This window comes from Narcine bancroftii, chromosome 4 (assembly GCF_036971445.1).
Source record: "Narcine bancroftii isolate sNarBan1 chromosome 4, sNarBan1.hap1, whole genome shotgun sequence".
Taxonomy (NCBI): domain Eukaryota; kingdom Metazoa; phylum Chordata; class Chondrichthyes; order Torpediniformes; family Narcinidae; genus Narcine; species Narcine bancroftii.
Window position 1 is genome coordinate 70,418,569 of NC_091472.1, and position 27,925 is coordinate 70,446,493.

At 42.9% G+C, this 27,925-nt stretch overlaps 1 protein-coding gene across 1 annotated transcript; it reads right to left on the minus strand.

The window, feature by feature from the left end:
* Positions 1-719: 719 nt before the first annotated feature.
* fam161a (FAM161 centrosomal protein A) lies at positions 720-26,963 on the minus strand. The gene is given in 13 exon segments (XM_069936139.1): positions 720-739; positions 823-976; positions 5,326-5,649; positions 7,594-7,698; positions 7,700-7,756; positions 7,759-7,859; positions 12,825-12,973; positions 12,975-13,125; positions 13,128-13,220; positions 13,223-13,287; positions 13,289-13,457; positions 16,876-17,080; positions 26,859-26,963. Coding segments are annotated over 13 exon segments (1,698 nt in total).
* Between the last annotated feature and the right edge of the window lie 962 nt (positions 26,964-27,925).

Here is a 27,925-nt window from a genome sequence, read left to right on the forward strand (position 1 = left end):
AAAAACCCACCAATTTCCACAATTACCTCGACTATACCTATTTCCACCCCCTCCCCCCGCCCCTTTCTCTTAATTCCTCAACTCCATCGCATCTGCTCTCAGGATGAGGTCTTCCATTCAAGATTATCCGAGATGTCCTCCTCCTCCTCCAAACATGCCTTCCTCTCTACCACCATCAACTAAGCCCCATCTGCATCTTCTCCATTTCCTGCCCTTCTGCCCATGGATGCAACAAGGACAGAATTACCCTTGACCTCAGCTACCACCCCACCAGCCTCTGTATCAACACATTATCCTCTGGGCTCAACAGCAAACTGATCATAGCACTTTATTTAGAATACATGATGGTCATCAAAGCTGAAAATACTTTGCAAAAGAGACATCTTTGTAGCATTAACTGTCTGCAACTGGAATTATTAAAAAAAGTATTAATTATTCATTGTTCATTAAATTTCACTGAAATATCTTAGTTGCAATTTAATCCAATGTTGTTTTATGGAATAAGAAAAATAGATAAATCTAAAACTGCAATATCTTTATAAGATGGGTGGAATTTTAATTACTGGTATTTTAAATTTTAATTCACCAGCCAGTTTAACTTTGGATGGTTTTCACTAATTCTTAATTAATAATAAAAATATGCAAAAACATTTTTATTCACAAGTTTAAAAGACAAACCTCGGAAACAGTTTAATAATTAATAAAGCTGAATTTCAAATTCATAATTTCCCAATAATGACTGAAAAACAATAGGGCATCTTAGAATTAGAAAACAGAAAACCTCCAAAACATCAAACACAATCAATTTTCCAAACTTGTTACCTTTTTCATTTATACTGCAGTCATCTTCATTTATCACAGACTCACTTTCACTCAAATGTGACATAGTATGACCATGCAGAGAAACAAAATCTTCCTTCATTCCTCATTTTTTTTGTGCTGCGGTATATTTCTCTGTTGCTATTCTTTCATTTTTCTGTATACAATGACATTTACCAGTTTAGCTCTTTCAAAAAAAAATTCTGAACTGACTTGCAAAATCACACCAAATTCTACATAATTGACAACCATAGATTGACAACAAGAATATAATAAGACGGTGAATATCAAAATATCATATTCACAAAATTAATTTTTTTTAAATTACTGTAGAACACAGGTATAAAAGTTGGTAATCTATTTTCTTCCCATTTCAAGAGCATTCTTCTGACAACTGAACTCTTCAAGATTAGCTAGAAATTAAATTCTAATTAGTTGTATTGTTTATTAGTCAAAGATATAGAAAATGCAAAGTTAAATATGGCATGTACATTTCATGCACCTTTCATTTTAATAGACGTTAAAATTTTAATTCTATCCAGGATTTCTATGTTATTTGTAGTATATATTGTCTGGATTGTTACTTGTTTTTAGCATTTTCCATGCCATTTTCAAATATACTTCCTCATCCCCATTGATTCATTCCCAAGAAAATTTACAAAAAGATATGTTTACCTTCAAAATGAGTATTTCCTTCTTCCTTTTAGTTCATGAACTGCTTAACATCGCAGCATGCCTTCAGGACAAATTAAAAAGTTATGCACATTTAACTCAAAGAAATATTGGTTTAGATCCTGCTGGTAAATGGAAGCAAATTCAGCACTTCTAATCATACACTCTCAATGTAGAAGTTTCAAAATGAAAATAGGAATAAGTTTAACACGATTGAAAAAAAAACTCCATTGATTTCATGAAGGAGAAGGCAAATTTATTATATATATAAAAACAATTTTAGTTTAATATTTCAATCGTCTGTATGCCTTTACACTTTTTCAGATAATTTAGAAAAATGGTCACTTAATACTTATTAAAATTTTTAATTTCCCCCCCCCACCAAATTAAAAACTATTAAATGATTCTACAACTGATTAAGCTGATGAGGATCTTTGCTACTTCTCCAAGTTTTTAGAAAGGTTTCAGGGATAGGGTTTCCGCAATATGCTATCGAAAGTCCGCTGGAGTCTGGGATACTTTGGACCTGCAACACGAGCTCCCAGATCTATATGAATCGCAAATATCAGGTAACCTAGTAATGTTTTCAAAATATGAAAGTCCAGAAAATTAACCAGACAAAATGATAGAATTTATAAAAGTGTAACACTTAAGTACAAAATATTTTAACAACATACTTGCGCCAGCACTCCAAGGAGCAAAAGGCCTCCTGTTTACTTTCTCTTGGAACTCCTCAACCTCTAAAATGTAGTTTTTTGTCCTTTTGCTCTGGTGATTTCTGGTCAGACACAATGGAGGTAAAACTGTAAAATCCAATATGGAGTTGCAAGCATCATGACTTAATTCATTTGCAACCACTGACCGAAACAGAAGCTGCATAACAATTCTGTGCTGCTTGTGCACTTACATGATTTTTAATTTATTCATTGCTGAAAACATCAGTAAAATCCAGAATCAGTAGTATCAGGCATCAGCTCTCAGTGAGGGCTGGTGTTAATACAAATATCCATTGCTACCTTCATGAGATAATGTAGCCTCTTCCACTGACAGAAATATCTGTTCAATGACCAAGACCTCAAAGTCACCCTAAACTTATGATCAAGTGAACCCTACTCCTTTGTGTATGACAGAGACAGAATAGCCTAAAGGAGAACCTTGTAGTACTGGAGAATCATCAACATTACCTCTGTAAGATCCACCGAATCTAGATCCTGCAATGAACTCATTAATCACCTCAGATCCCACAGAATTAGAGACAAACCATTCTCATGCTCGAAGGACTACCTAAAAAGAAAATACTAGTGATAATGCTAAGTTCATTCGGAATATTGTGCTGCATTTAAAATTGTCAATATGTGACAAAAGAAATGAGCATTTGCCCTCTTCTGATATTACATTGTAAGTTGACTTGGAAAAGGTAGATTAGAACAGCTAAGATACTTACATATGGCAATGGTGAGGGATAGTTGGCAAAATGAGAAAGATTTGAATGATCTATCATTAGATGTCAAGGTCCTTAAGTGTCCCTTCAATAGAGCTATATCGTTTAAAGGACCACTTGCCCAATCCACAGCTTAATTTATTAAGTCCCGTTACTCGCTTAGAGACTTTTTAATCAGGATATCATAAATATTGATGTCTTACCTCATCCTTAAACACAGCATTATTGAAAAGCAAGAAGAAAGGGAATACAAAGGAACAGAGTCTTTCAATTTAGTATGCAACCATTAGAACTCAGATTCAGTAAAAAAAGGACAGAGGTGAGGTTATGTTTTAAAAATCAGAATGAGTTGGTCAGTTGCCAACTTGCCAGCAGTCAGGAAATATTTAATGTGTATGAAAGATCAACCAGCAAGCTAGCCTGCACTTGTTCCTTTTATTTTTGTTCATACAGAATAGACCATGGAACATTTTAACAATCCACTAGTGATTCCAGAGCTTTTGGTACATCTGAACCAATCAGCAACTCTACCTCAGAGTGATTTTGCAAAAACAAACATTTTGCAAATGTGTCCACGGTTCAATGTCATTTTGATATGGGATAGTTCCTTTATGAACAGGCACAGTTTTTTGAGTGTATATGCCTAGGAGTTCACAAAAATCATTTCTATCCAATCCAATGATATATAGGCCCAAAACAACGTTGGTTTCAATGTGCTTAACTTGACCTATAGTTCTCAATAGAATTTTTGACCTTCTTCCTTGAAGATTAAGTGTATTCATTAGCCCCACGATGCAAAATGACACAGTGCTTCCTGGGTCAAGAAATGCATAAGTATGCACTCCCTTTCTTGGCCTAAACTTAACTTACACAGGTACTATTAAAAGTTTCCAGTTGTTCTCACTAGCCCCAGTAAGACCGTTGTCTGTACCGAGGATTCAGCACTGTTTTCATCTGCTGTTTGTTCCTTTTCCATATTCTTCTTTTCCTAGAAAATATGTAGCATCTTACGATGCTTTTGACTGCATATGTCACAGCTGTGTCACTTTTTGCAGTTTTTGCGAATGTGGTCCTTTGCACAGACAGCCAAAACATACTCCATTTTCCTTCAGCAAAGCGACTTTCTTGCTATGCTTCTTCTTTTCCAAATGTGCATACTTTTCCAAAGCATGCTTACCATTACAGAACAAACATTTCCTCAGAGCAGGCAAGCTTTCCTTTCCCTTAATTTCTTTATCTGCAACTGCCAGGGAAGTGACAAATGTACTTTTTTTCAATTTTGGTTGAGGGTATGATTTGGATCTCTCAAATTCTTTGCTTACTGTTTGAGTGCCTTTGATATTTCCATATACTGGATCTGTGATCATGCTCAATAAACTCCACCAAATCCTTAAAAGTAACTGTTTGATCGTATTTTTTCTGGTATTCAACTGAACATCTCCATAGTTCTTTCATCTGGTTGTGTAATTTATTTAAAATGATTAGCATATTAGTAGACATGTCATGCTCTTGAAGATGGCTGATCTCAGCCATAACATTGCAACATCCTCTTAAAAAGAGGGCATAAGATTATAAAGCCTTTGTGTCATCTGATTTTATTGATGACCATGAAAGAGCCTTCTGTACATAAGTTTTAGCAGTTTTATGCTTGTTGCCAAAATGCTTCTTTAGTAAAAACTTAGCCCTTTCGAATCCTTTGTTCAGGGGCATATGAAGGCAACTCCTCACAAGGTCTTGTGGTTGTTCGCTTGTGAACTGTTCCAAATAATATAGACAATCCTCCAAGTTTTGGCTCTTAATTTCAATACTGCATTCAAAGTTTTTCATAACTGCTTGGAATTGAGATGGACCACCATGAAAACTTGAATCTTTCTCTTAGGCAAAGAAGAGAACAGAATTAACAATGCCTGAGTGTACATGATTTTGTTCATCCGGATTTCCGTTACCTGTCAGAAGAGGCAAGTATTGTGCATTGTAAGATGGTATTTGGCTCACACATCTGTCCACTGGGTTCATTAATGGGGTTTGAGATTGGCACCACCGAGCCTTAACATGATTTGTTTGGGTCCATACATGTCTCTTAACTGTGGCACTGGCCCTACTTTAGTATTAAAAATTTTCTTTCTGTTATTCTTCTTCAAAACATGACTCCAAAATGCTTCAGATAATTTACTTCAAACACCAGACACCCCTGAGCCTTCTAGAGCCCTCTCCTTGCTTTGGTCTGATTAACAGCAATTTTTTTTGTCCAGTTCTAGTTGCTTCTTTTGTCTTTTTGCTGGACTTCCTCCCTCCTTAGCTGCACCCATTTCAGCTCCTCTTCTCGACATAGCTGCTCCTCCTGCAGCTCCCTTTCCATACTTAGCTACACCCATTTCAGCTCCTATTCTCACCATAGCTGCTCCTCCTACAGCTCCCTTTCCATACTTAGCTACACCCATTTCAGCTCCTCTTCTCAACATAGCTGCTCCTCCTGCAGCTCCCTTTCCATACTTAGCTGCACCCATTTCAGCTCCTCTTCTCACCATAGCTGCTCCTCCTGCAGCTCCCTTTCCATACTTAGCTGCACCCATATCAGCTCCGCTTCTCACCATAGCTGCTCCTCCTCCAGCTCCCTTTCCATACTTAGCTGCACCCATTTCAGCTCCTCTTATCACCATAGCTGCACTTCTTGCAGCTCCCTTTCCATCTGTAGCTGATCTCATCTTCTTATTCTTCTACGGCCAATTCATTTTGAAGCAAATCTTTTTCTTTCAAGAGCTGCCACTTCAGCCTGAACCTTTAAATGCATAGATGCAGTATGTGAAACACTGGAGCTTGTTCTGGAACTCCTCTTACTACCAGTATTTGACACACTATCAAATGGTACTCTATCACCTGTATGTCAGATATTGCCTTAATATCTGACTTTGTCTCCAGTCTTTACTGCCCATCCTCCACATCAACATCTTGTGACAAATCTTCAGCCATTTTCATGTGGCTGTCCTTAGATTCTATTGAATTTTTTTGCAATACCTCTGTGGGGGTTGTATTCCCATCAACCATAACCTTCACACTTTCGATTTCCTCTTTTAGTTTTGCTTGAAGAGCAGTTTTGATTCCACTGAATCTACTCCCCATCATTGTAATTCTTCTTTAAGTTCCTTGATCTTCATCTCCTCAATATGTCACTCCTCAGGAACCGCTGCTTCAGCGGTGGCTGCCATTTTACCCTTATTCATTCAGGTGACCATCATACTCAGGCATCAAACATGCACAACAATAACTTCAAAACCAAAATTGTTCTCAAAGGACATGCGGCAGTTTCTCCAAACTTGCAAAAAATACACAGAAGGAATCTTTAAGTAGGCTTATTTGCTTCCAATGACCTTGATGCTGCCGTTGACAATTGTGCCTTCTTAAGTTCAAAATGCTCTAAACAGAGCAACTCGATCCAGTCCAAATTCCAAATCCAACTTTCTATTGTCTTAATTCCTTTTCTATTGACTTAAGTTGTAGCAACTATTTTCCTTTATAGTCACTTGAAGGATCAGAAAATGTTGTTGCCTATGACTCATTCAAACAAATGCATACTAAAGTTAAGTTGAGCTTTCCAATGTTTATTAAACTATATTAAACATTGTTAACATTATTATCAGTTGCTATATGTTGTTACAAGCCATTAAACATTGTTAGACAGTGCTAAAATTTTGTTAGACAGTCAATAGAAATTGTTGGAACATGCTCTGTTTCATCCATTTTGCAGAACAAAAGAACTAAACGAAACCTGTTATCTCTTTAGCAAACAAAGAAAAGCTAGCTATAACCTTGAAGCAAAAATGTTGCTAGAGACAGCATAAAATATGTTAAACAACATCTACTGGGTGTTTGCAAGCATAAAACACATTTTAATCCTTACATGAAAAGTTGCAGGCACAAACTGATAGATTTCTTTTTACAAAACTGTTCATCAAAACAGTTTTACTCTGTCGTAAGCTTTTATAACTGTACATGAATTTGACTAGATCATACATGGAGTGTTGTGCACAGTTCTATTCACCTAGCTGCAGGAAAGATGTCATTAAGCTGGAAAAGGTGCAGAAATGAGAATGTTAACAAGATAGTGAGCTTAAGTTATCAGGAGAGGCTGGATGGACTGCGAATTTTCCCTCAAGGGTTGGAGGCTGTGGGTGACCTTGAGGAGATATATGAAAACATGAAGGGCACAGATAAAGTAAATAGTCAGTCTTTTTCCCAGGGTAGGGGAAGTTACAACCAGAAGGCACAGATTTAGGTTGAAAGGGAAAAGATTCAAAAGGGATATATTTCTGAGAATGGTAGGTATGTGGAATAAGCTGCCAGAAGAAATGGCAGAGGCAGACACCATTACAACATTTAAAAGTCATTTAAACAAGCGTATGCACAGTAAAGTTTTAGAGGGTTACAAGGCAAAATGCAGGCAAATAGGACTAGCTTTGATACACAAATTGGTTGCATAGACAAACTGGGCCAAAGTAAACTCTGTGACTCCCAAATATGTTGAATTCAAAAACAGTGCAGTACAAATCATCTGTCTTAATTAGACATTGTTAATACTCATCATATCACAGGTTGAAAAGTTTTTTACCCAACAGCATTTTTCATTTTTGAAGATTTTGTACTCCTTATATTTTCCAAGTTACACTATTATGTGTTTTTGACTGTTTTCTGCTTGATGTACAAGGCCAACACATCTCTTTCAATTGAGTTTCATCTGTCATTGTATCATCTATATTTTTTTCAGAAAAACCACGTGGTGTGCAGTTGGAAAGGTTCACATATAGTTGTCAATTTCAATTTCTTCTTTTCGTGAGCTGTCTCTGAAATTTTCCATGCAACATCTCAAAATCTGGAACTTTGGCATTAATCTGGCGTTGGAATTTCAGTTTTTTATCTGGATCACAAAACACTGTTGTGATAGTACAGATCTATCACCAATGTACATAGTGTATATAGTTACTGTATCTAGACTGTGCTTACAGCGATTGGCTGAGAGCTAAGCCACACCTATTGTTTGGGCCTTAAAGGGTTGTGTCCCTAGCCAGGTCGGATCATTCCGGACTGGTCGGCCACCTGTGAAGAGCTCTGGTCTTTTGCTAATAAAAGCCTTGGTTTGGATCAACAAGTCTTTGGTTCTTTCGACGAGCTCTACAATTTTATTAGCAAAAAGAATTTTTTTGAAAGGGATGGAGCGTTTAACTCGGCCAGAAAAACTTGATATCGACCCACAGTCAGCTACAGCCTTCAAAGCCTTTAACTTCTGGCTGCTGAACTTTGAAAACTTCCTGAGATTCATTCAGGTAGAGGAGGATAACCAGCGTCTAACAGCATTGCTGTCTATGGTGTCCTTGAGAGTCTACGAGAACATCCAGGATGAGACCACTTACACCGCAGCCATAAAGGTACTGAAAGGACTGTATGATCAACCGGTGAACAGAGTTCATGCCCGGCTCGTGCTTGCGTCGAGGAAGCAACAGCCCGGTGAGTCCAGCAGGGCATATTTACAAGTATTAAAGGCATTGGGCAAGGACTGTAACTGTGTGGACAAAACTGCTGCCGAGATCACAAATGATCTCGTCCGGGATGCCTATGTGGCCGGGCTCCGATCGAACGAAGTGAGGCTGCGCTTGCTCGAACAAGGGGTAGAAAAACTAGAGGACGTGGCCCGGATTGCAATCACAATGGAGGATGCAGCCTTAAAGTCCACCGAGCTCTCTAGGGACTGGACCCCTCGTTCTGATGTGAGTAGAGTGCCCTTCTACCCTACCCCTGACGGCCTGTCGGCTGCTGCTACCCTGCCCCGTGCGAACCCGAAATGTTATTTCTGCGGGAGGGACAAGCACAGCAGATCCCAGTGCCCAGCAAGAAAAGCCAGGTGCCAGAAGTGCCTTAAAAAGGGCCACTTTGCTGCATTCTGTAGGTCTAAAATGGCCACCAGCAAACACAGTGCCTTGTGTGAAGCCCAATCGCCGCTTTCCCATTCAAACTCTTCTTCCCCAGAGCTCTCGTCCAATGAGAGCGAGGGCTCCCCTGCACGGCAACGCCTGACGTCACGGAGACGCCGAACCCGGAAGGGGCAACCCACCGTCGCAACCATGGTGATGGCCTGCCTCTCGCCCCCGTGCGGAACACTTGACACTACCGTCGCTGCTGCCGCCGCCACAGCCACCCCCGGGGCCGACGCTACCGCCGCTGTTGCCGCCGCCACGGACACCCCCGGGGCCGACGCTACCGCCGCTGCTGCCGCCGCCACAGACACCCCCGGGGCCGACGCTACCGCCGCCGCAGCCACCCCCGCGGCCAACCAGGTGCTCACCCTAGCGTCCATCGCTGACGACCGCCAGGGCCCGACCGCCAATCGCGAGCAACTACAAACCCCACTACTTACCATTCACCCGCCACAACAGCACTTCCGGGAGGTTTTCCAACCTGCTCCTCGAGCGTTGACTACGTCATCCCGTTGCATGACGTCATCGCGCAAAACTCCCCTGTCAACTGCTTCAATAACATTAAACCAGCAATGCTCTCATCCCCTCACCAGAGCAATGGAACTGATTAAAGTGCATGGACACTACACCAATTGCTTATTTGACTCTGGGTCAACTGACAGTTTTATCCAGCCAGATCTGGCCCTCCGTTGGGGACTTGACATTATCCCCACTACCCAGAGGATCTCATTAGCGACGAGGTCGCACTCGACTGGGATAAAGGGGTATTGCATCGCCACGCTGGAAGTACAGGGCGTGACGGTCACCCACTTTAAATTATTCGTCCTTCCCCAATTGTGCGCCCCAGTGTTGCTGGGATTAGACTTCCAGTGTCAGTTCCAAACGGTGTCCCTACACTTTGGGGGACCCCACGCCCCCCCTCTCGGTCTGCCATCGCCCCACTCCCAAAGCACCCGAGCAACCCGCCCCCGTGCCCCGGGGCCAATCCTGCGGCCTTTCCACACTCCGGATTGCCCCGCCAGCACTCTTCGCAAACCTCACCCCTGGCTGGAAGCCTGTGGCCACCAAAAGTCGGCAATATAGTGACGAAAACAGGCAATTCATTAGGAGTGAGGTGTGTAGATTGCTGGATGAGGGCATCATCGAACCCAGTTCAAGCCCCTGGAGAGCCCAGGTGGTGGTTGTCAAGAATGGGGAAAAACTACGGATGGTGGTCGACTATAGCCAGACCATTAACCGCTTCACACTCCTGGATGCGTACCCCCTGCCACGCATCACGGATGTGGTGAACCAGATCGCCCAGTACCGCATTTTCTCCACTATTGACCTACGTTCGGCCTACCACCAGCTCCCGATCCGCTGCGAGGACCGACCATTCACGGCATTTGAAGCGAATGGGCGGCTATATCAATTTCTCAGGGTACCATTCGGGGTCACGAATGGTGTCGCGGTCTTCCAGCGGGAAATGGACAGGATGGTGGACCAGAACGGGCTAACCGCTACCTTCCCGTATCTGGACAATATCACCATCTGCGGCCACGACGTGCAGGACCATGACGCCAACCTAGACAAATTTCTTCAAACTGCCCGTCAGCTAAACCTGACTTACAATTTGGACAAGTGTGTTTTCCGGACCACACGACTCGCTATTCTAGGTTGTGTGGTGGAAAACGGGATAGTCATGCCAGATCCTGACCGCATGCGTCCCTTAATGGACTTACCCCCCCCACATACCCAGAAAGCTCTCAAACGCTGCCTGGGCCTTTTCTCGTATTACGCCCAATGGGTTCCAAACTACGCCGACAAGGCACGTCCTCTTATCAAGACCACCTCTTTTCCCCTCTCGACCGAAGCCACAGCGGCTTTCGATCGAATCAAATCTGACATCGCTGCTGCGACGCTGCACGCGATCGATGAGTCTGTCCCGTTTCAAGTCGAGAGCGATGCATCCGACTTCGCCCTGGCAGCCACCTTGAACCAGGCCGGTCGGCCTGTAGCCTTCTTCTCCAGAACCTTCCAGGGTCCGGAGAGTAGACACTCCTCGATCGAGAAGGAGGCCCAGGCCATAGTTGAAGCGGTACGTCGTTGGAGACATTACCTCGCTGGGAGGCGCTTTACACTGTTGACTGATCAACGCGCGGTCTCCTTCATGTTTAGCAACACCCAGCGTGGTAAGATAAAAAACGACAAAATCGCCAGATGGAGAATCGAACTCTCCACCTTTAACTATGACATCCTGTACCGGCCTGGTAAGCTCAACGACCCGCCGGACGCGCTCTCCAGGGGGACGTGCGCCAGCATACAGATGGACAGACTACGGAAACTCCATGAGGCGCTCTGTCATCCAGGGGTCACTAGGTTTGCTCACTTTGTCAAGGTGCGCAACTTACCCTACACAGTCGAGGAGATCCGCTCCATGACCCGAGCCTGTTCGGTGTGCGCCGAATGCAAGCCCCACTTCTTCCGTCCGGATAACTCCCACGTTATCAAAGCCACCCGCCCCTTCGAGCGTCTTAGCGTCGACCAACCGTAATACCTACATCCTTACGGCCATCGACGAATATTCCCGCTTCCCATTCGCTGTGGCCTGCCCAGACACCACTGCCACCTCAGTGATACAGGCCCTTCACAGTATTTTCACCATCTTCGGGTACCCCAATTCCATCCACAGTGATAGGGGGTCCTCATTCATGAGTGCAGAGCTGCAACAGTACCTTCTGGAGTGTGGTATTGCTTCAAGCAGGACCACGAGCTATAACCCACGCGGTAATGGCCAGGTCGAGAGGGAAAATGCCACCATATGGAGTGCGGTTACACTGGCTCTCTGGTCTAAAGGTCTCCTCACCTCTCACTGGCAGGAGGTTCTCACTAGTGCCTTACACTCCATCCGCTCCCTCCTATGTACTGCAACAAATGCCACCCCCCACGAAAGGATGTTCCTTTTCCCGAGGAAATCCGAATCGGGAACCACTGTACCGGCATGGCTCACCGTCCCTGGCCCCGTCCTTTTGCGACGCCACGTCCGGCACTCAAAGAACGACCCTTTGGTCGACCGAGTGACTCTACTCCACGCGAACCCACATTACGCATACGTGGAGTTCCCAGACGGGCGGGAGGACACTGTTTCGGTGCGGGACCTAGCTCAGGACGCGGTAGACCCAGCAAACCCCCCAACTCCTTATGCTTCAGGCCCCGTGCCGCAACAGAAGGACCAACAGCACCCCAATGACCCGGGCCACCCTGCCGACAAAACGACTGGGGAATTGAGCGACGGAGCAGTTGCACCCGATGAGCCCGCTGGCGACACCACTCCAGCGACCCCAATCCCGGCACCACGGCGGTCACGCCGGATGGTCAGACCCCCTGACCGCTACAGTCCTTGACCTACCCCTTCCTTTTCATTCTCTCCCTCGTTTTTGTTTTTTTTTTCCCAGGGTCAATTCTCCAAGAAGGGGTGAATGTGATAGTACAGATCTATCACCAATGTACATAGTGTATATAGTTACTGTATCTAGACTGTGCTTACAGCGATTGGCTGAGAGCTAAGCCACACCTATTGTTTGGGCCTTAAAGGGTTGTGTCCCTAGCCAGGTCGGATCATTCCGGACTGGTCGGCCACCTGTGAAGAGCTCCGGTCTTTTGCTAATAAAAGCCTTGGTTTGGACCAACAAGTCTTTGGTTCTTTCGACGAGCTCTACAACTGTTTTTCTCTTGTTCAATGTAGCATTGTTCAATGTTCAATGTAGCATTATGAAGCACTGTTTTTGGAATGGATGCACGGATTAGTGGGCAAAGGAGTTAAGGGTTATGGGGATAAGGCTGGAAAGGGGTACTGATGGTAGTGATCAGCCATGATCTGTAAAATGGCGGTGCTGGCTCGACGGGCCAAAGGGCCTACTCCAGCTCCTATTGTCTATTGTCAATCCTACCAATAATCTTTTGATCATGAAGATATTTGGGGATAGGTTTTGCTTTAAATGTCTTTGTTTTCTTTACTAAACAATCAAGATCTTGAATTTGCAATTTTTAAATTTCTTTCTTTTTCTCCCTTTTAAGAAACACAAATGGTTTTTGCCAGTAGAATCTCTTTGTTTCTTGCTTTCACAAACTTCCTTCTTTCCTCATTCTGTTCCATTATTTCTTGCATAAGATGGATATAGGTATGGTTTGGTAGAGGGTTAGCATGGAATATTTTCTGACATTCTGCTTCTTCCTCTAATTGTTTAAAAGCATACAATTTGGTTTATTTATTTCAGATCTCAATCTTATTCTTTGCTGCTTCTTTTCAGCTTCTCTGAGGGTCATTTGGAAAGGTTCTGGTATTTTGGTTTTAGCAAATTTGAACTTTGAAGCTTCTTGGGTGTTTTGTACATCTCCGCAGAAAATTCCCTGAATGCGATCCCTTCCATGGGATGCGAAAATTTCCCCACCTATGTCCTGATCTTCAGTGGACAATGCTAATCGGCTTTGGGAAATGTTGCTGTCCACCTCTGTGGTTGAATAATAAAAATGGACATCACTTTTCTTTTCTGAACTCAGTCTGCAGGTTGAACAATAGAAATTTACAATGTAAGTTTGATTTATTTCTCAATTGAAATGATCTTATTTAAATCTCTTATTGAAACAACTTGCATAATACTTTTTTTTGTAATACAACATCTCAAGACCTGGGAAGCAAATGATGAAGAAAAAGAGGATAATTTAGTATATAAAGAATTGCTGGAGGAACGCAGCAGGTCAGACAGCATTCATGGCTTGAAATAGTTAGTCAACATTTTGGGTCTCAACCTTTCATCAAGACTAAGATAGAATAAGTGGAATTACATTTATAAAGGAGGAAGGAAGCTGGGAGAGGGGACCTAGAGGTGATATAGTAGAGAAGGTGTGAGAGGTGGAGAGACAGCTAGAGGGAGAAACCATTAGAGAGAGAAGCAAGTATGCAAATAGGTAAAGAAGAGAGGGGAACAGTGGAATCAGTTGGGGGTAGGGGTTAGCTTAAATTGAAAAATCAATGTTCATGCCATTAGGCTAAGACTTTCCATGGGGAATATGATGTTTTGTTCCTTAAGTTTATGTTTAGCCTCGCTCTGACAATGGATGTGGTCAGCTGGATGGGTTGGGAAGAGTGGTCTCAGAAGTCTCAGAGATAGGGATGGAGAGGGGAATCTGTGGCTAGTAGTGGGATCACATTGATGTTGGTGGATAATATGACAAATGTGCTGGTGGGGTGGAAAGTGAAGATTAGAGGGATTCTGTCCTTCACTTGTAAGGGCAGAAGTACAGGAAATGGTGGAGAGGGCATTCTTAAAAGGGTCAGAAGAGGTGTAATCAAGGTAGCTATTATAATTGGTTGATTTGCAGTAGATATCAGTAGTTTGTCCCCTGAGATGGAGACAGAGAGGTCAAGGAAGGGGAGAGAGGTGTCAGAAACAGTATCGGTAAATTTAAGGGCAGAGTAGAAGTTGGGGGTGAATTTATTATAATTGCCAAGTTCTGCATGGTACAGGAAGTAGCACAAATGCAGTTGATGATGTAGTAGAGGAAGAGTTGGGGAAGTGGTGCCCAAGTATGATTGGAACAGAGACTGTTCAACATAGCCAAAAAAAAAAGATAGGTGTAGCTGTGGCCCATATATATATGGCCATGGCTATACTCTGGATTTGGAGGGAATAGGAAGAATTAGTGTGAGGACAAGTTCCACTAAGTAGAAGAAAATGTTCAAGAAAGAAACAGAGAGCACTGAGCCCATCCTGACCGGGAATATATGTGTAAAGGGATTGCACATCCACATGAAGATAAGGCAGTGGGGGGTTGGAGATTCAAACTTCAAACATCTTCAGACCCCAATCAGTACAGATTGGCAAGAATACCTCCTTCACAACTCCATCAGCACTGGAGCACCACAGGGTGGCGTACATAGCCCCCCAGCTCTACATGCTTTACGCCTATGACTGTGTGGCTCAGTATGATAACACCATTTACAAATTTTCTGACGATATCACCATAGTGGGATGTATAAAAAGGGGCGATGAAGCAGCATACAGGAGAGAGATTGAAAACTTGGCAGAATGGTGTTTTCACAACCTCTCATTCAATGTCACCAAGACCAAGAAGCTGATTGTAGACTTTTGGAAAAGAAAACTAGAGGTGTATGTCCCAGTGATCATTGGGGGATCAGAGGTGGACATCAGAGATGACCAAATTTTAATTCATGTGAGTCACTATCTCAGAGGAGCTTTCCTGCACCCATCATTCCAACGTTATTGTAAAGAAAGCATGTCAGTGACTCTACTTTCTCAGGAGTTTGCAGAGGTTTGATATGCCATTGGAAACCTTATTATGTTTCTACAGATGTGTAGTGAAAACTGCTGAATGGCTAGATCACAGCCTGGTATATGAGCACCAATACCTCTCTCCCCACCATCATGGAATGCTGTCACTGAAGAGCAGCAGCAATAATCAAGGATCCACACCACCTAGGACGTGCTCTATTCTTGCTGCTGCCATCAGAAAAGAGGTATAGGTGCCACAGGACTCATACCATCAGGATCAGGAACCGTTGCTACCCCTCAACCATCAGACTCCTAAGAGAATCATTTAAAGACTCTGACTTTGCACATTATTTATTACTGAATACTTTTTTTCTATATTTGCACAGTCACTTTGTTTACTTTTCTCTCTTTGTGTACATATTTCTTCTTGAGTACATTTCAGTTACCAATAAGTAGAAAGTCGGCCTGGCCTGCAGGGAAAAGAATCTCAGGGATGCCATGAATGCCATGAATGTAATCTAACAATAAATTCAAACTTGGCATCCTGGATGTAGGTGGAAAAGAATTGGACAAAGGTGTAAAGGTGTGAGAAGGTAGCTTGGTGGGGCAGGAGCAGGCAGAAACAATGAGGTTGTGAATTCTGAGGAGGTGGAAGTGGGTGGTGCTGAGTTGGAGAACTATAATGTTGGAGGCAGTGGCATTCCCTGAGCTGATGATGTCTGTGATAGTCTGGGAGATGATATGCTTAGGATAGTCTGTTGGATTTTGGTTAGGTATATGGCTTCCTCACTGTAGAGGTCAGTACACCATCCCACAACCATGCCTCCTTTATCTGTGGATTTGAAGGTGGTTGGGTTGCTCTGGACTGAGTGGGGAGCATCATATTCTGGGGTGGGGGTGGGGTGCTAAGGGTAGAATGGGTGAGTGGATTGGAGGTCAGTATGGTTAGTGAAGCAGTTAGTTCTACTATTCCAGAGCCAGTGACTCGGGTTCATTTCTGACAATGTCTATAAAGAGTTTGTACATTCTTCTCATCTCTTGTTGTGTCTGCATGGGTTTCCCCCAGCCTTCAAAACGTACAGGGGTTATAGGTTAATTGGGGTATTTCAGCAGAATGGGATCATAAGCCAGAAGGGCCTGTTACCTTGCTGTCTATCCAGGTTGTTAATGTCCTCTTGGTAATTGGAGATGAAAAGGTCAAGAGCAGGAAACTCACTGGAGGTAGTGTCAAAGAGAACTGTTGGAAATGGGTAAAAGGATCACTAATTTGGTAGGCAGGGGGGTATTGATGCTTTTAGACATCAGAGGTGAGGTTTTTTTTTTACACAGAGTTGTGGGTGCCTGGAATGCCTTGTCAGGAACGGAGGTGGAGGCTGAAACACTGGGGGCATTTAAGACACATGGATGAAAGAAAAGTAGAGGGTTATGGCGTAGGGAGGGTTTAGTACTTTTTTTTTAGGAACGAATATATGGATTGGCACAACATCGAAGGCCGAAGGGCCTGTACTGTGCTGTACAGTGCTCTATGTTCTATATATATTATTTTATCCAAGTGAAGGTATTTGAACTTTGGCCTTGTCAGATACAATGTGCTCACATTGTAAACATAATTAAAAGGGAACCATTTATCTGTAGTGTGGCAGAGAGCAACTTCAATTTTGTTTTCGTGAACATAAATTTAGTGATCGATATGCCTACCTGCAACCCACTGGACTTTCACAGAGATCTTCTGAAGCAACAATCTTGCTTCTGTCATGGAGTTTTGCAATAGCATGAACATATGCTTTTTTTAGTTTCTCTATTTTCTTATAGTAGTCTTCATGAGACATGCCACACAAATTGTTGGAGATTATGGAATCTTTGTTGTTCTCATAATAAATTTGCTACTCTGGATCAAAGACATTTTCATTCTGAAGAACAGAAAATTGATTGCTCTTTTCCCTGATATTTGAAATGTATTTCATTTCAGCAAATTGCAACACTAATGCTAATGTATTATTGTTAAGATGAGCGAGATCAAGGGTATATTTAATAATAGACAAAAAGATAAAAAGAAAACAAAACACAAAGTTATTGTTCCAGAAAATCTTGAGCCAACTTGCCCACAAGAACCAATGAATCAAAAGCCTGCAACTTTAAATGTGATGACTGCAAAAATTGTATCAAAATAATGGTCAAATGTATTTAATTGTCGTGACTATTGTTGTTTGTGATGTTCAGTTTTAAATGAAAATATTTTTTTAAAATTTGACCAATTAGTTAAATGATTCAGAATTTTTTAAGAATTTGAATACAAGTGTAAAATCACTTAGTTTGTCATGAGAGTCTCTGTAGTAAAAACACAAAAATGCTGGAGGAACTCAGCAAGTCTAGCAGTGCCCATAGGAGGTAAAGATATATAACCAATGTTTTGGGCTGAGCCCTTCTTCAAGGTATGAGCAAAAAGTAGGCAGATGCCTGCTAATCCATTAGTTTGTGATATGTTGGGTGCTCCATCACCTGAGATGAGTCAGTAAATTGCCCAAATCCTATATTGAAGATCAAGAATATGGAAATGATTTCAAAATACAAAATTTAAATGTAAACATACAGCACGGTAACAGGCCCTTTCGGCCCACAAGCCTGTACTGCCCAATTACACCTAATTGATCTACAACTCCGAGTACGTTTTGAAGGGTAGGAGAAAACTAGAGCCCCTGGGGAAAATCCACGCAGACACAGGGAGAACGTGCAACCTCCTTACAGACACCTTGGGATTTGAACTCATGTTCTGATCGCTGGTGCTGTAACAGTGTTGCACCAACTGTGCCCACACCCCAAGAAACTGCAGTGAAGGACAAGGGAGTTAGTTAGCTACAGTGTCTTGAACAATCCTTCAATTCAATATCATCAAAATTAGACCACCTGTATAATATTAAGCAAGGTCAAATGGGATTTACACGCCTTCTTCATGTTTTGTACTTTGGCCAATTTCAGCTCGTCTGAATAATTTTATTATATTCTTATATAAGACAACTTAGTGACTTTTTGGGCTGTTTCAGAGACAGATATGATTCAGATTTGAATGACATGGAAGCCAGACCATTACTAGCTTTTTAATTGCAGATTTATTTATTTAACTAAATTTAATTTTCTCAGTCCCCACAGTAGGATCTTACCTCTTGTCACCAATTTATTTTCTAAGTTTTTACTGACCAGTAACTTAACCATTATTCCACCCCATCTTCAAATGTTACATTTCTGCATTATCTATGCTAACACAGCATAGAAAATCCCAATTTATTTAATAAAAACATAATGGACAACTGTTATCCTTCACATCATTCCATTAACCTCCGCTACTCAAAAGCCTTGACAATTTTATGAAAACATGGAGCCCTAAATTGTACATAACTCTAGCTGAAATACAGTAAAACCCCCAGTATTAGGCACCTGTGGGGATTGGTAGATGCTGGGTAAATGAATTTGCCGGTTGCTTGAGAGTGCATATGCATGATTGACGAACTAACCATGGGGCACCAATTTTAAAATTTTGTAATTTTTTTACCAATTTATTTTCTGCAATTTTTTTTGCCAGTTGCTTGAATTTTGGATAAAGTGGTTTTTACTGCAGAAACAAATAGGAGCAAAAAAGAAAAACCATTGTAGTGCTGAAAAACAAATACAGAAAATCCTCGATGCCCTCTCAGTGTCAGTCAGCAGCCAAGGAGAATAAATAGAGTTCTCACTTTAAATCAATTAATTTTTCCTGCTTCTTCAGGCCTGAAACATTGATGACCTTTTACTTCCGATGGATGCTCTGTGGCCTGCTGAGTTTCTCTAGCACTTTTGTGTATTGCAAAGAGGGTACATCACCAGGTTTGAATAAATTATATCCAAGCTACTTTTCGTAAAAGAAAATGCAGAAATTTTGACCATTATTTTTCAATCCATCCCAGCCACGGGAGTTAATGTTACAGATTAAAATGTTGAAGACCTTCAAGGTGTTCTAAGAGATCAGATATACAATTATTTGGATAGCCAGGAACTGATTAGGAATAGTCAACATGGCTTTATGTGTGATAGATTGTGTTTATCCAATCTTATAGAGTTTTATGAGGAGGTTACCAGGAAAGTTGACAAAGGAAAAGCTGTGGATGTTTTTCACATGGAGTTTAGTAAAACCTTTAACAAGGTCTGACATGGGAGGTTAGTCAGGAAGGTTCAGATGCTAGGTATTCATGGTGAAGTAGTGAAACAGATTCGACAATGGCTGGATGGGAGAAGCCAGAGAGTAGTGGTGGATGATGGCTTCTCAGACTGGAGGCCTTTGAATAGTGGTGTGCAAGGCAATGCACTTCAGTAATTGACCTGACAGGTCCACTGTCTCATTCACAATCAGATCTGACTACCTGAAGATGCTATTTTGGAACAGCTGAGGCATAAACAAATCTGGGTCAGAGCAAATAGTGAAGGTCCATCAGAAATTGGACTGTGAGAGCGGAGCTCTCTCTCAATAGCAGAAAGAACCTGATCATCAGTATTGATGTACTTGGTGCAGGTGTGGACCAACCCCCATGCCTCTGCCCCAGCAGTCACTCAAACTGTCCTATGGTTTACCTGGGTTTCCAGCATAAAATGGGTCCAAAGGGTGGTCAGGTAACAAGTCACTTGAGATGTGGGAAAGCCCTCTTCATGATGACCACCCTTGTATGAGGTTGTATCAGGCTGTGCATGGAACCAAAGAATTAGAGTACCAAGGGCCACTCAGTGCTGAAATCCATCTGTCCCAGGTGTTGCAAATGATGGGCCTGGTCATGTTACAATGCCTTGTCCTCATTATTTACTGTTGGCAGCTTTTGCTTTTTATACCCCACTCCACCCTATATGATTCATCTTCCTCCAGCTGGCGTCTTTGTTTTTCTTGGCTCTCTCTCCCCCTGTCTGGCATCTGCCAATTTTCTGCCACTTTCCATCATGTTTCATGTCAACCTGGTTCTCAATCCCACATGGGGGCTCTGTCCTATCCCTTCCACCCTGTCCTCTTTACAGTGACTTCTCTACAACATTTCTCCAATCTCAATAAAGGGTTTCATCTTAAAGGTCGAAGAATCATTTTCTCTCACTGATGCTGTTGAGCAGTTAAGTTCCTCCAGCAGAGTGCACTTAGCTAAGTAATAATCTGTAGAGGCTGTAATCCATTGCTCACTACTAACCTCCCTTGGCCATGACCTAATTACTACCAACAAATTTATTATATTCATTCTTCTGCACCCCACTTCAAAACATGATTTTTTTTAAATTTAAATTTAGATATACAGCCATGAATCAGTGTTGCCCAATTTACACCCATTTACCTACATCCCTTGTACGCATTGAACAGTGGGAGGAAACTGGAGCCCATGAAGAAAACCCATGCAGACACGGGGAGAACGTACAAACTCCTTACAGACAGCGTGGGTTTTGAATCCCGGTCTGGTCCCAATCGTTGGCGTTGAAAAGGCATTGTACTAACTCCCACACCATTCGTGCCGCCTATGAACTTTAAAAAAAATATTTTATCTTTGATTTTCCATCATTAAACAAAGAGAACACACCATTGACTGTTACAGAGCATATCAATATCTTCCAGCAATCTGCATACATATGATGTTTCTCCCCCTCCCATTCCCACCACCCCCCCCACCCCGAGAGAGAGAAGGAAGAAATAACAAGAAAGAAAGAAAAAGAGAGAAAGAAGAAAAGGAAAAAAGAAAGGAAAGTGAGGCTGGGAGTGGCATCAGCATAGAAGCTGTGGAGCCACCCACTTTTGTAAAGCTATTTTACTTGATCCATCTGTTAGTGAATCTCTATAAGCCTATGAACATTTGATCAGTTTTTTTGTTTGCTCAATTTTGGTCCAATTTTATTTAGAGGCAAAAGTGGTTAGATGAATTTAGAATCTTTAAATTTCAGCATCCATTCTGCATGAATACTAACTTAATGACAAGGTTTCCATGATGGTTTCTTAATTTTCTACATTACCAACCAACCTCAAGCATGTCATTACAATCAATACTTAAACAAATATACTACAGAAATTCCAAATGCAAAAGTCTTCATAAATTGGAAATGAGTATGAATTGGCTTTTATTTTGACACAGAAGCTGACACCAACAATTAGAGTTGATGCTTTTATCTTTAAAGTGAAAATGCAACTAACTACAAGACTGCTTTGTGACCACAGACTCAAACTGCTTCAAGGAGATGGCCATCTACAATGATCATGTAAATATCGAGGGTACACAAGATCAGTGACTGGCTACAACAGCAAGCGCATTCAGAATTTCACTGAGATCAACTGCATCACAACCAGGGCTAACCAGGAACCATGGTTGGATGCAGAAGTCTGGGCACTTCTCATAGTTCGTGATGCTGCCTTCAGGACAGGGGACAAGATGGCACTAAGATCAGCTAGGGCTGAACTGCCCTGTGCAATCTTGAAGGCAAAGTGTTGGTATCCACGGACAGCTGTGTGGTATTGGCAACACAAGGCGCTTGTGGCAAGGGATCAAGACTATAACAGATCACAAGCCATCCTTGAGAGTTAAAGACAATGTCGCCTCCCTTCCAGACAGAATGAACAACATCAATGCATACTTTGATGAGAAGAACAGGATGATGTCGAAGTAAGCTCTATGTCCCACTGATGAACGGGCCCCCTGCTGAGATGAGGAGAACCCTATCCAAGGTGAACGCACACAAGGCAGCGGGACCAGACGACACTCAGACAACATTCCTTGTCAGGTATGGAAAGACTACACAGACAAATTAACGGAAGTCTTCACAGACATCTTCAACACCTCACTGCATGTTTCGTCAACCATCATCATCCCGATAGCCAAGAGGGTGACAATAACAGGCCGCAATGACTACTGCCCTTTGGCAATAACCTCCAACATTATGAAATGCTTTGAGGGTCTAATGATGAATGCATCAAAGCACATCTCCCAGAGAGATGGATCCATTTCAATTCACCTACAGAAGAAACAGTTCTACTGACAATGCTATACCTTTGTCCCTTCACTCTGTCCTGACCCACCTGGAGAATGATCCCTCACATGCCAGGGTGCTGGTCATTGACTTCAGCTTGGCATTTAACATGATTATTCCACAGAGGTTGGTGAAGAAACTGTCCTCACTGGGACTCAACAGGCATCTCTGTAACTGGATTCTAGACTATCTAACAGAAGCTGTCTAGGTCAGTAGAAGAACGTTGAGCACCAGCATGCTGGGCACTGGCACACTTTAAGGCTGTGTACTCAGCCTGCTCCTGTTCACACTACTGACCCATGACTCCAACAGTGCCATCAAATTTGCAGATGACATAACAGTAGTTGGTTTCATCATCACATCAATGAGTCGCACTACAAAGAAGAGGTAGAAAATCTTGTGATATGGTACGAGAGTAACAACCTCAATGTGGACAAGATGAAAAAGATGATCATAGACTTCAGACCAGCCTCCACCACCATCAACAACTCTGTAGTGGATTGAGCCTGAGACCATCAAGTTCCTTAAGAGTCCATTTAACTAGTGACTATCGTGGCCACACATCTCTTCACTTGTCAGGAATGTGCAACTGCACTTCCTGAGAAGACTGAAACGGACAAGGCTATCAGCCACTGTCATGTGAACCTTCTCCAGGAGCTCTAACGAGAGTGTTCTCGCCGGCTGCATCGCACAGAGAAATGAATCGGAGGTCAATCCACAGGATTTAAGAGTGGCAGAGAAGATCACTGTTACCTCCTCCCCACCCATCAACGTGATCGACTGGGATCACTGTCTGAAGAGGGTGCACAGAATCGCTGAGGACCTCTTCCACCCACACATGGCATCTTTCAGCGGCTCCCAGAAGAAAAGAGAGCAGGAGTATCTCCCACTTGGTAGATCTACCACTTAACCACTAGGCTGAGAAACAGCTTCTTCCTGGAGCAAGGAACTGCTCACACCAACCATCTGCAACTCTGTTTAACCATTTATTTATTTATTTTGTGTACATGAATAATGATGTTTGTGTGTTATGTTTTGCACCTAGGACCGGAGAATGTTGTTTTGTTGGGTTGTACTTGTGCAATTAGATGATAATAAACTTGACTTGAACAAAGCCAATGGGCATCCTTCAGTAATTTCAAGGGCTCAGCTGACAATTAATAACATCAAGGAAGTTATTGTTTTGAGTTAATGTGTGAGGGAGAAATTATATTGTCCTGTTATTATTCACACTGTCTTCAGTATAACAATCCTGGCTGTTGATTTTTAAAAAATCACCATTATAAACACTGTGTCAAGTTGAAATAAGGATGGAAATTCTAAAAGGAAAAACTGCCGTCGATATTTTTACATAAGAAGACACAATAACTTGATCATTTCATTGAAATGTCTGGTTGGCGGGACGAGGTGAACCGGGATGTTGAAATCCAGTGACATGTCTCCTTTAACCACAGATTGCCCAGCAAATGTTCATATTGATGGATCTTGCCCCTTCCCGGATCATCAGACCTCGTTGGGCATCCCGGCCCCACACAGCCACTACCCTTTACCTTCATTCCTCTCTCTCTCGTACAGGGTTGCACTGCGAGTTGATAGGGACCTCGGAAGTTGGAGGCGATGAGAGCCGAGACTCCATGGGCACTGGAACTCCTCACGGCGGCCCCGCTGTTCAGCTGCCACTGCCTGGCAACCGCTGAGCAAACGGGACTGACAGAAGGTGAAGGGTTGGTGCTGAGAGCGTGACTGCGCTGCCCGTGGCCCGTGGGTGCAGAGCAGCAGTCCACTGCCTTGCAGAGGTCCTGGATCTGCAGCTCCCGCGGCAAGTCCCTAAGGGGGGTGGATCTCGGAGAGATTTATCCGTCGGAAATGGAGAGGTCGTGGGATCGCGCTGAACTTGTGTCCGCTGATGGGGTGAAAACCAGAGGACCTCTGTTCACGTTCTGTCAGGGGAGAGGGAGAAATGGATGGCATCATTAATGAAAGGATGGCCTGGAGTGAAAGACCCTGCCCTGGGATCAGATGTGGAGGCGGGGGAGTTGTGAGAAGGGGAACACCTACACATTGTTTGTGGGTGTAAACATGTAACCAACCTTTGAAACTCCCCCGACCATTCCAGCCTGTTCTAGGCCTTATCTATTGTCAAGGTAAGGCCAGACATTAACAACCCTCATATTCTGGAACCTGAAGTGTCATGCAGTTCACCAAAGTTTGCATTGTGCAACTATGATCATTAGAATCGGATGGTACATTAAATTCTTTAATTTCTCAATGTATCATCCAGTTATTTGTGGAACTCTGGGCAGCTAGGGTTTAAAGACTGTATAACCATATAACCATTTACGGTTAGATTATGTTAATATAACATAAAAGGCATTTTTGGGTCCATAAATTAGAAAAAAGTAATGATTCACAATAAAAGTATGAGATATCCATAACACAAAACATAACAATATGTAGATTATATTATGACTAGATATGGAACTGGGACTTTTTTTTACATTTTATTGTGGAAAGATGCGTGGATGAGCCAACATTTCTGTGAAGGTTCTATATAAACACCAGAGGATGGTCAGGTGAGGAAAGTTTAGAATCAGAATCAGAATTTATTGTCATAAACAAGTTACGAAATTCAGCATTTTTGCAGCAGTAATCATAGAGCAAACATTCACATTATAACCATCTTGCAACATTACTCTATAAAATAAAAATGATAGTACATGAAAATTAAGACAGCATCTTTGGTTCATTGATTATTCAGAAATCTGATGACAGCAGGGAAGAAGCTGTCCTTGTGACGTTGAGTTCTCATCTTTAGGCTCCGAACCTTTTTTCCCAATGGTAGTAGAGTGAAGAAGGCATTGGCCTGGGGTGCTGGGGGTCTTTGAAGATAGAGGCTGCTTTTTTAAGACACTGCCTCGTGTAGATGACCTCGATGGAGTGATGGCTGGTGCCTGTGATGTCGCAGGCCGAATTAACAACCCTCTGGAATTTATTCTTGTCCTGAGAGTTGACACCTTTATACCAGGCAGTGATGCTCTCTACGGTACACCTGTAGAAGTTTTCGAGAGTCTTTGATGACATACCTAATTGCCTCAGACACCTCACAAAGTATAGCCACTGGCAAGCCTTTGTGATTGTATCAACATGGAGGCTTCAGGACAGATCCTGGAGATGTTGACACCCAGGAGTTTGAAATTCTTGACCCTCTTCACTACTGAGCCCTTGATGAGGACTGGGTTGTGTTCCCCTGACTCCTTCCTGAAGTCCACAATCATCTCCTTGGTTTTGTCTACCTAAGTGCTGATCCATCTCCCTCCTGTACACTATTCTTGGGTACTGGGATAATTGGTGCCCTTTTGAAGCAGCTGGGAACTTCTGACTGCAGCAATGAGAGGTTGAAAATGTCCGTGAACACTCCAGCTAGTTGGTTGGCACAGATTTTCATTGCTGTTTGTGATTCTTCCGATAACTGTGGTATCATCGACAAACTTGTAGATAGCATTGGAATTGTGCCTAGCCACACAGTCATAGATTTATCATGAGTAGAGCAGTGAATTAAGCCTGCATCCTTGGGGAGCACCTGTTTTGATAATGAGATGTTGCTTCCAATTTGTACTGACTGTTGTCTTCCGATGAGAAAGTCAGGGATCCAGTTGAAAGGGGGGGGGGGGGTGTACAGAGGCCCAAAGTTTGTAGCTTCTTGATCAGCATTGAGGGAATAATGGTATTGAAGGCCAAGCTGTAGTTGATGAAGTGTTGTATGAGTTGCTGTTTTCGAGGTGATCCAGAGCTGAGTGGAGAGACAGCGATGTTGCATCTGCCATGGAGCGATTATGATGATTTGCGAATTGCAGTGGGTTCATATCTTTGCTTAGGTACATTGATACTGGCCTCTCAAAGCATTTCATCACAGAAGTTAGTGCTACTGGAGAGTAGTCGTTGAGGCAGCTCACACTATTCTTGGGTACTGGGATAATTGGTGCCCTTTTGAAGCAGCTGGGAACTTCTGACTGCAGCAATGAGAGGTTGAAAATGTCCGTGAACACTCCAGCTAGTTGGTTGGCACAGATTTTCAGTACATTGCCAGGTACACCATCAGGACCTGACGCCTTGCAAGGGTTCACCCTCTTGAATGATGTTCTGACATTGCCCTCAGAGACAGATATCACAGGGTTCTCAGCCTTTTCAGGGATTCTAGTGGGCTCTGTTAGGTTCTTCTTCTCAAAGCGGGAATAGAAGATGTTCAGCTTGTCAGGTAATGAAGCATCATAGCCATTTATAGTGTTTGCCCTTGCTTTGTAGGCTCTAATGGCCTGCACTCTTTGCCATAGCTGGTGTATCTGTATCTGTCTCTAGCTTCCTCCAGAATTGTCACTTTGCTTCAGAGATAGCGTTCCGCAGCTTGTACCTGGACTTCTTGTAAAGATCCTGATCCCCAGCCTTAAACATCCTTGTTCTCACCCTAAGCAGGTTGTGAATTCTCTGATTCATCCAGGGCTTCTGGTTAGGGAACACGTGGTATGTGCGCACGGGCACACACTCATCAACACAGGTCTTGATGAAGTGGGTGATATCTGTTACATATTCATTCAAGTCTATGGATGAGTTCTTGAATATGTTCCAGTCCATCAATTCAAAGTAGTCCTGCAGATGCTCCTCTGCCTCCCTTCACCATACTTTTGCCGTCTTCACTACTGGTGCTGTGGCCTTCAGTCTCTGCTTGTACACCAGGAGTAGAAGTACAGCCAGGTGATCAGTTGTGGTATTGCCTTGGTTTTTCATAGTGGCATAGCAGTGGTTGAGTGTGTTGGTTCCCCTGGTTCGTGTTGGTGGTAGTTTGTCAGTGTCTTCTTCAGGTTGCCCTGACTGAAGTCCCCCACAATGATCGGGAAGGCATCAGGTTGTGCTGTCTCATGGCGGTTAATCAGAGTGCTCAGGCCCTCCATTGCCAGCCTGACATTAGCCTGGGGCAGAATGTACACTGCGACCAGGATGATGGCAGTTAAGTCCCACAGCAGGTAGAATGGGCAACATTTGATCACCAGATGTTTTAGGTTGGGGGAGCAGGACTGGGACATGACTGTCACATCTGTGCACAATGAATTGATGATGACACAAACACTGCCTCCCTTGGTTTTTCCAGACACTGGTGTTTGGTTAGTGTGATGGAGGGTGCAACCCTTGGGCTGCAGCGCTGTGTCCGGAATGTAAGCATTTAGCCATGTTTTTGTAAAGGACATCACGCAGCATTCCCTGATGACACTCTGATGTTGAAGTCTAGCTTGGAGTTCATCAAGTTTGTTCTCAAAGGATTGGCCAGGAGGATGGTAGGGAGCAGAAGCCTCAGGTCCTGGTGTCTCAGCTTGACCAGTAGCCCTCCTCTGCGTCTATGTGGTTGGGTCTTCTTTACCTGGCCCGTGGGTCCGCTGCTGGTAGTTCCTGGAGTGTTTAAATTGTCCGTGCACTGTCCCTTTAAATCACCTGTGATTTTAAATATGCTGAGCATCTGCTGTTTGCAATGGCTGCAAAGTTTAAATGGCCCTATTGCTGGCTGTTTATCACTCCCGCAGTGCTTGCCTGAGCGCTGGCTGTTTAAAGGTCCCGGGGCCCGATGGAGGCTGTCAATTTTTAAAAATATTTTATGATTTTCCAAACTTAAACTCAGTTATCAGTGTCAATGTTAACAGTATCAGCATTGACTACAATTTACAATTATCCATTTTATAGTTTTCTGCAGAGTTCAA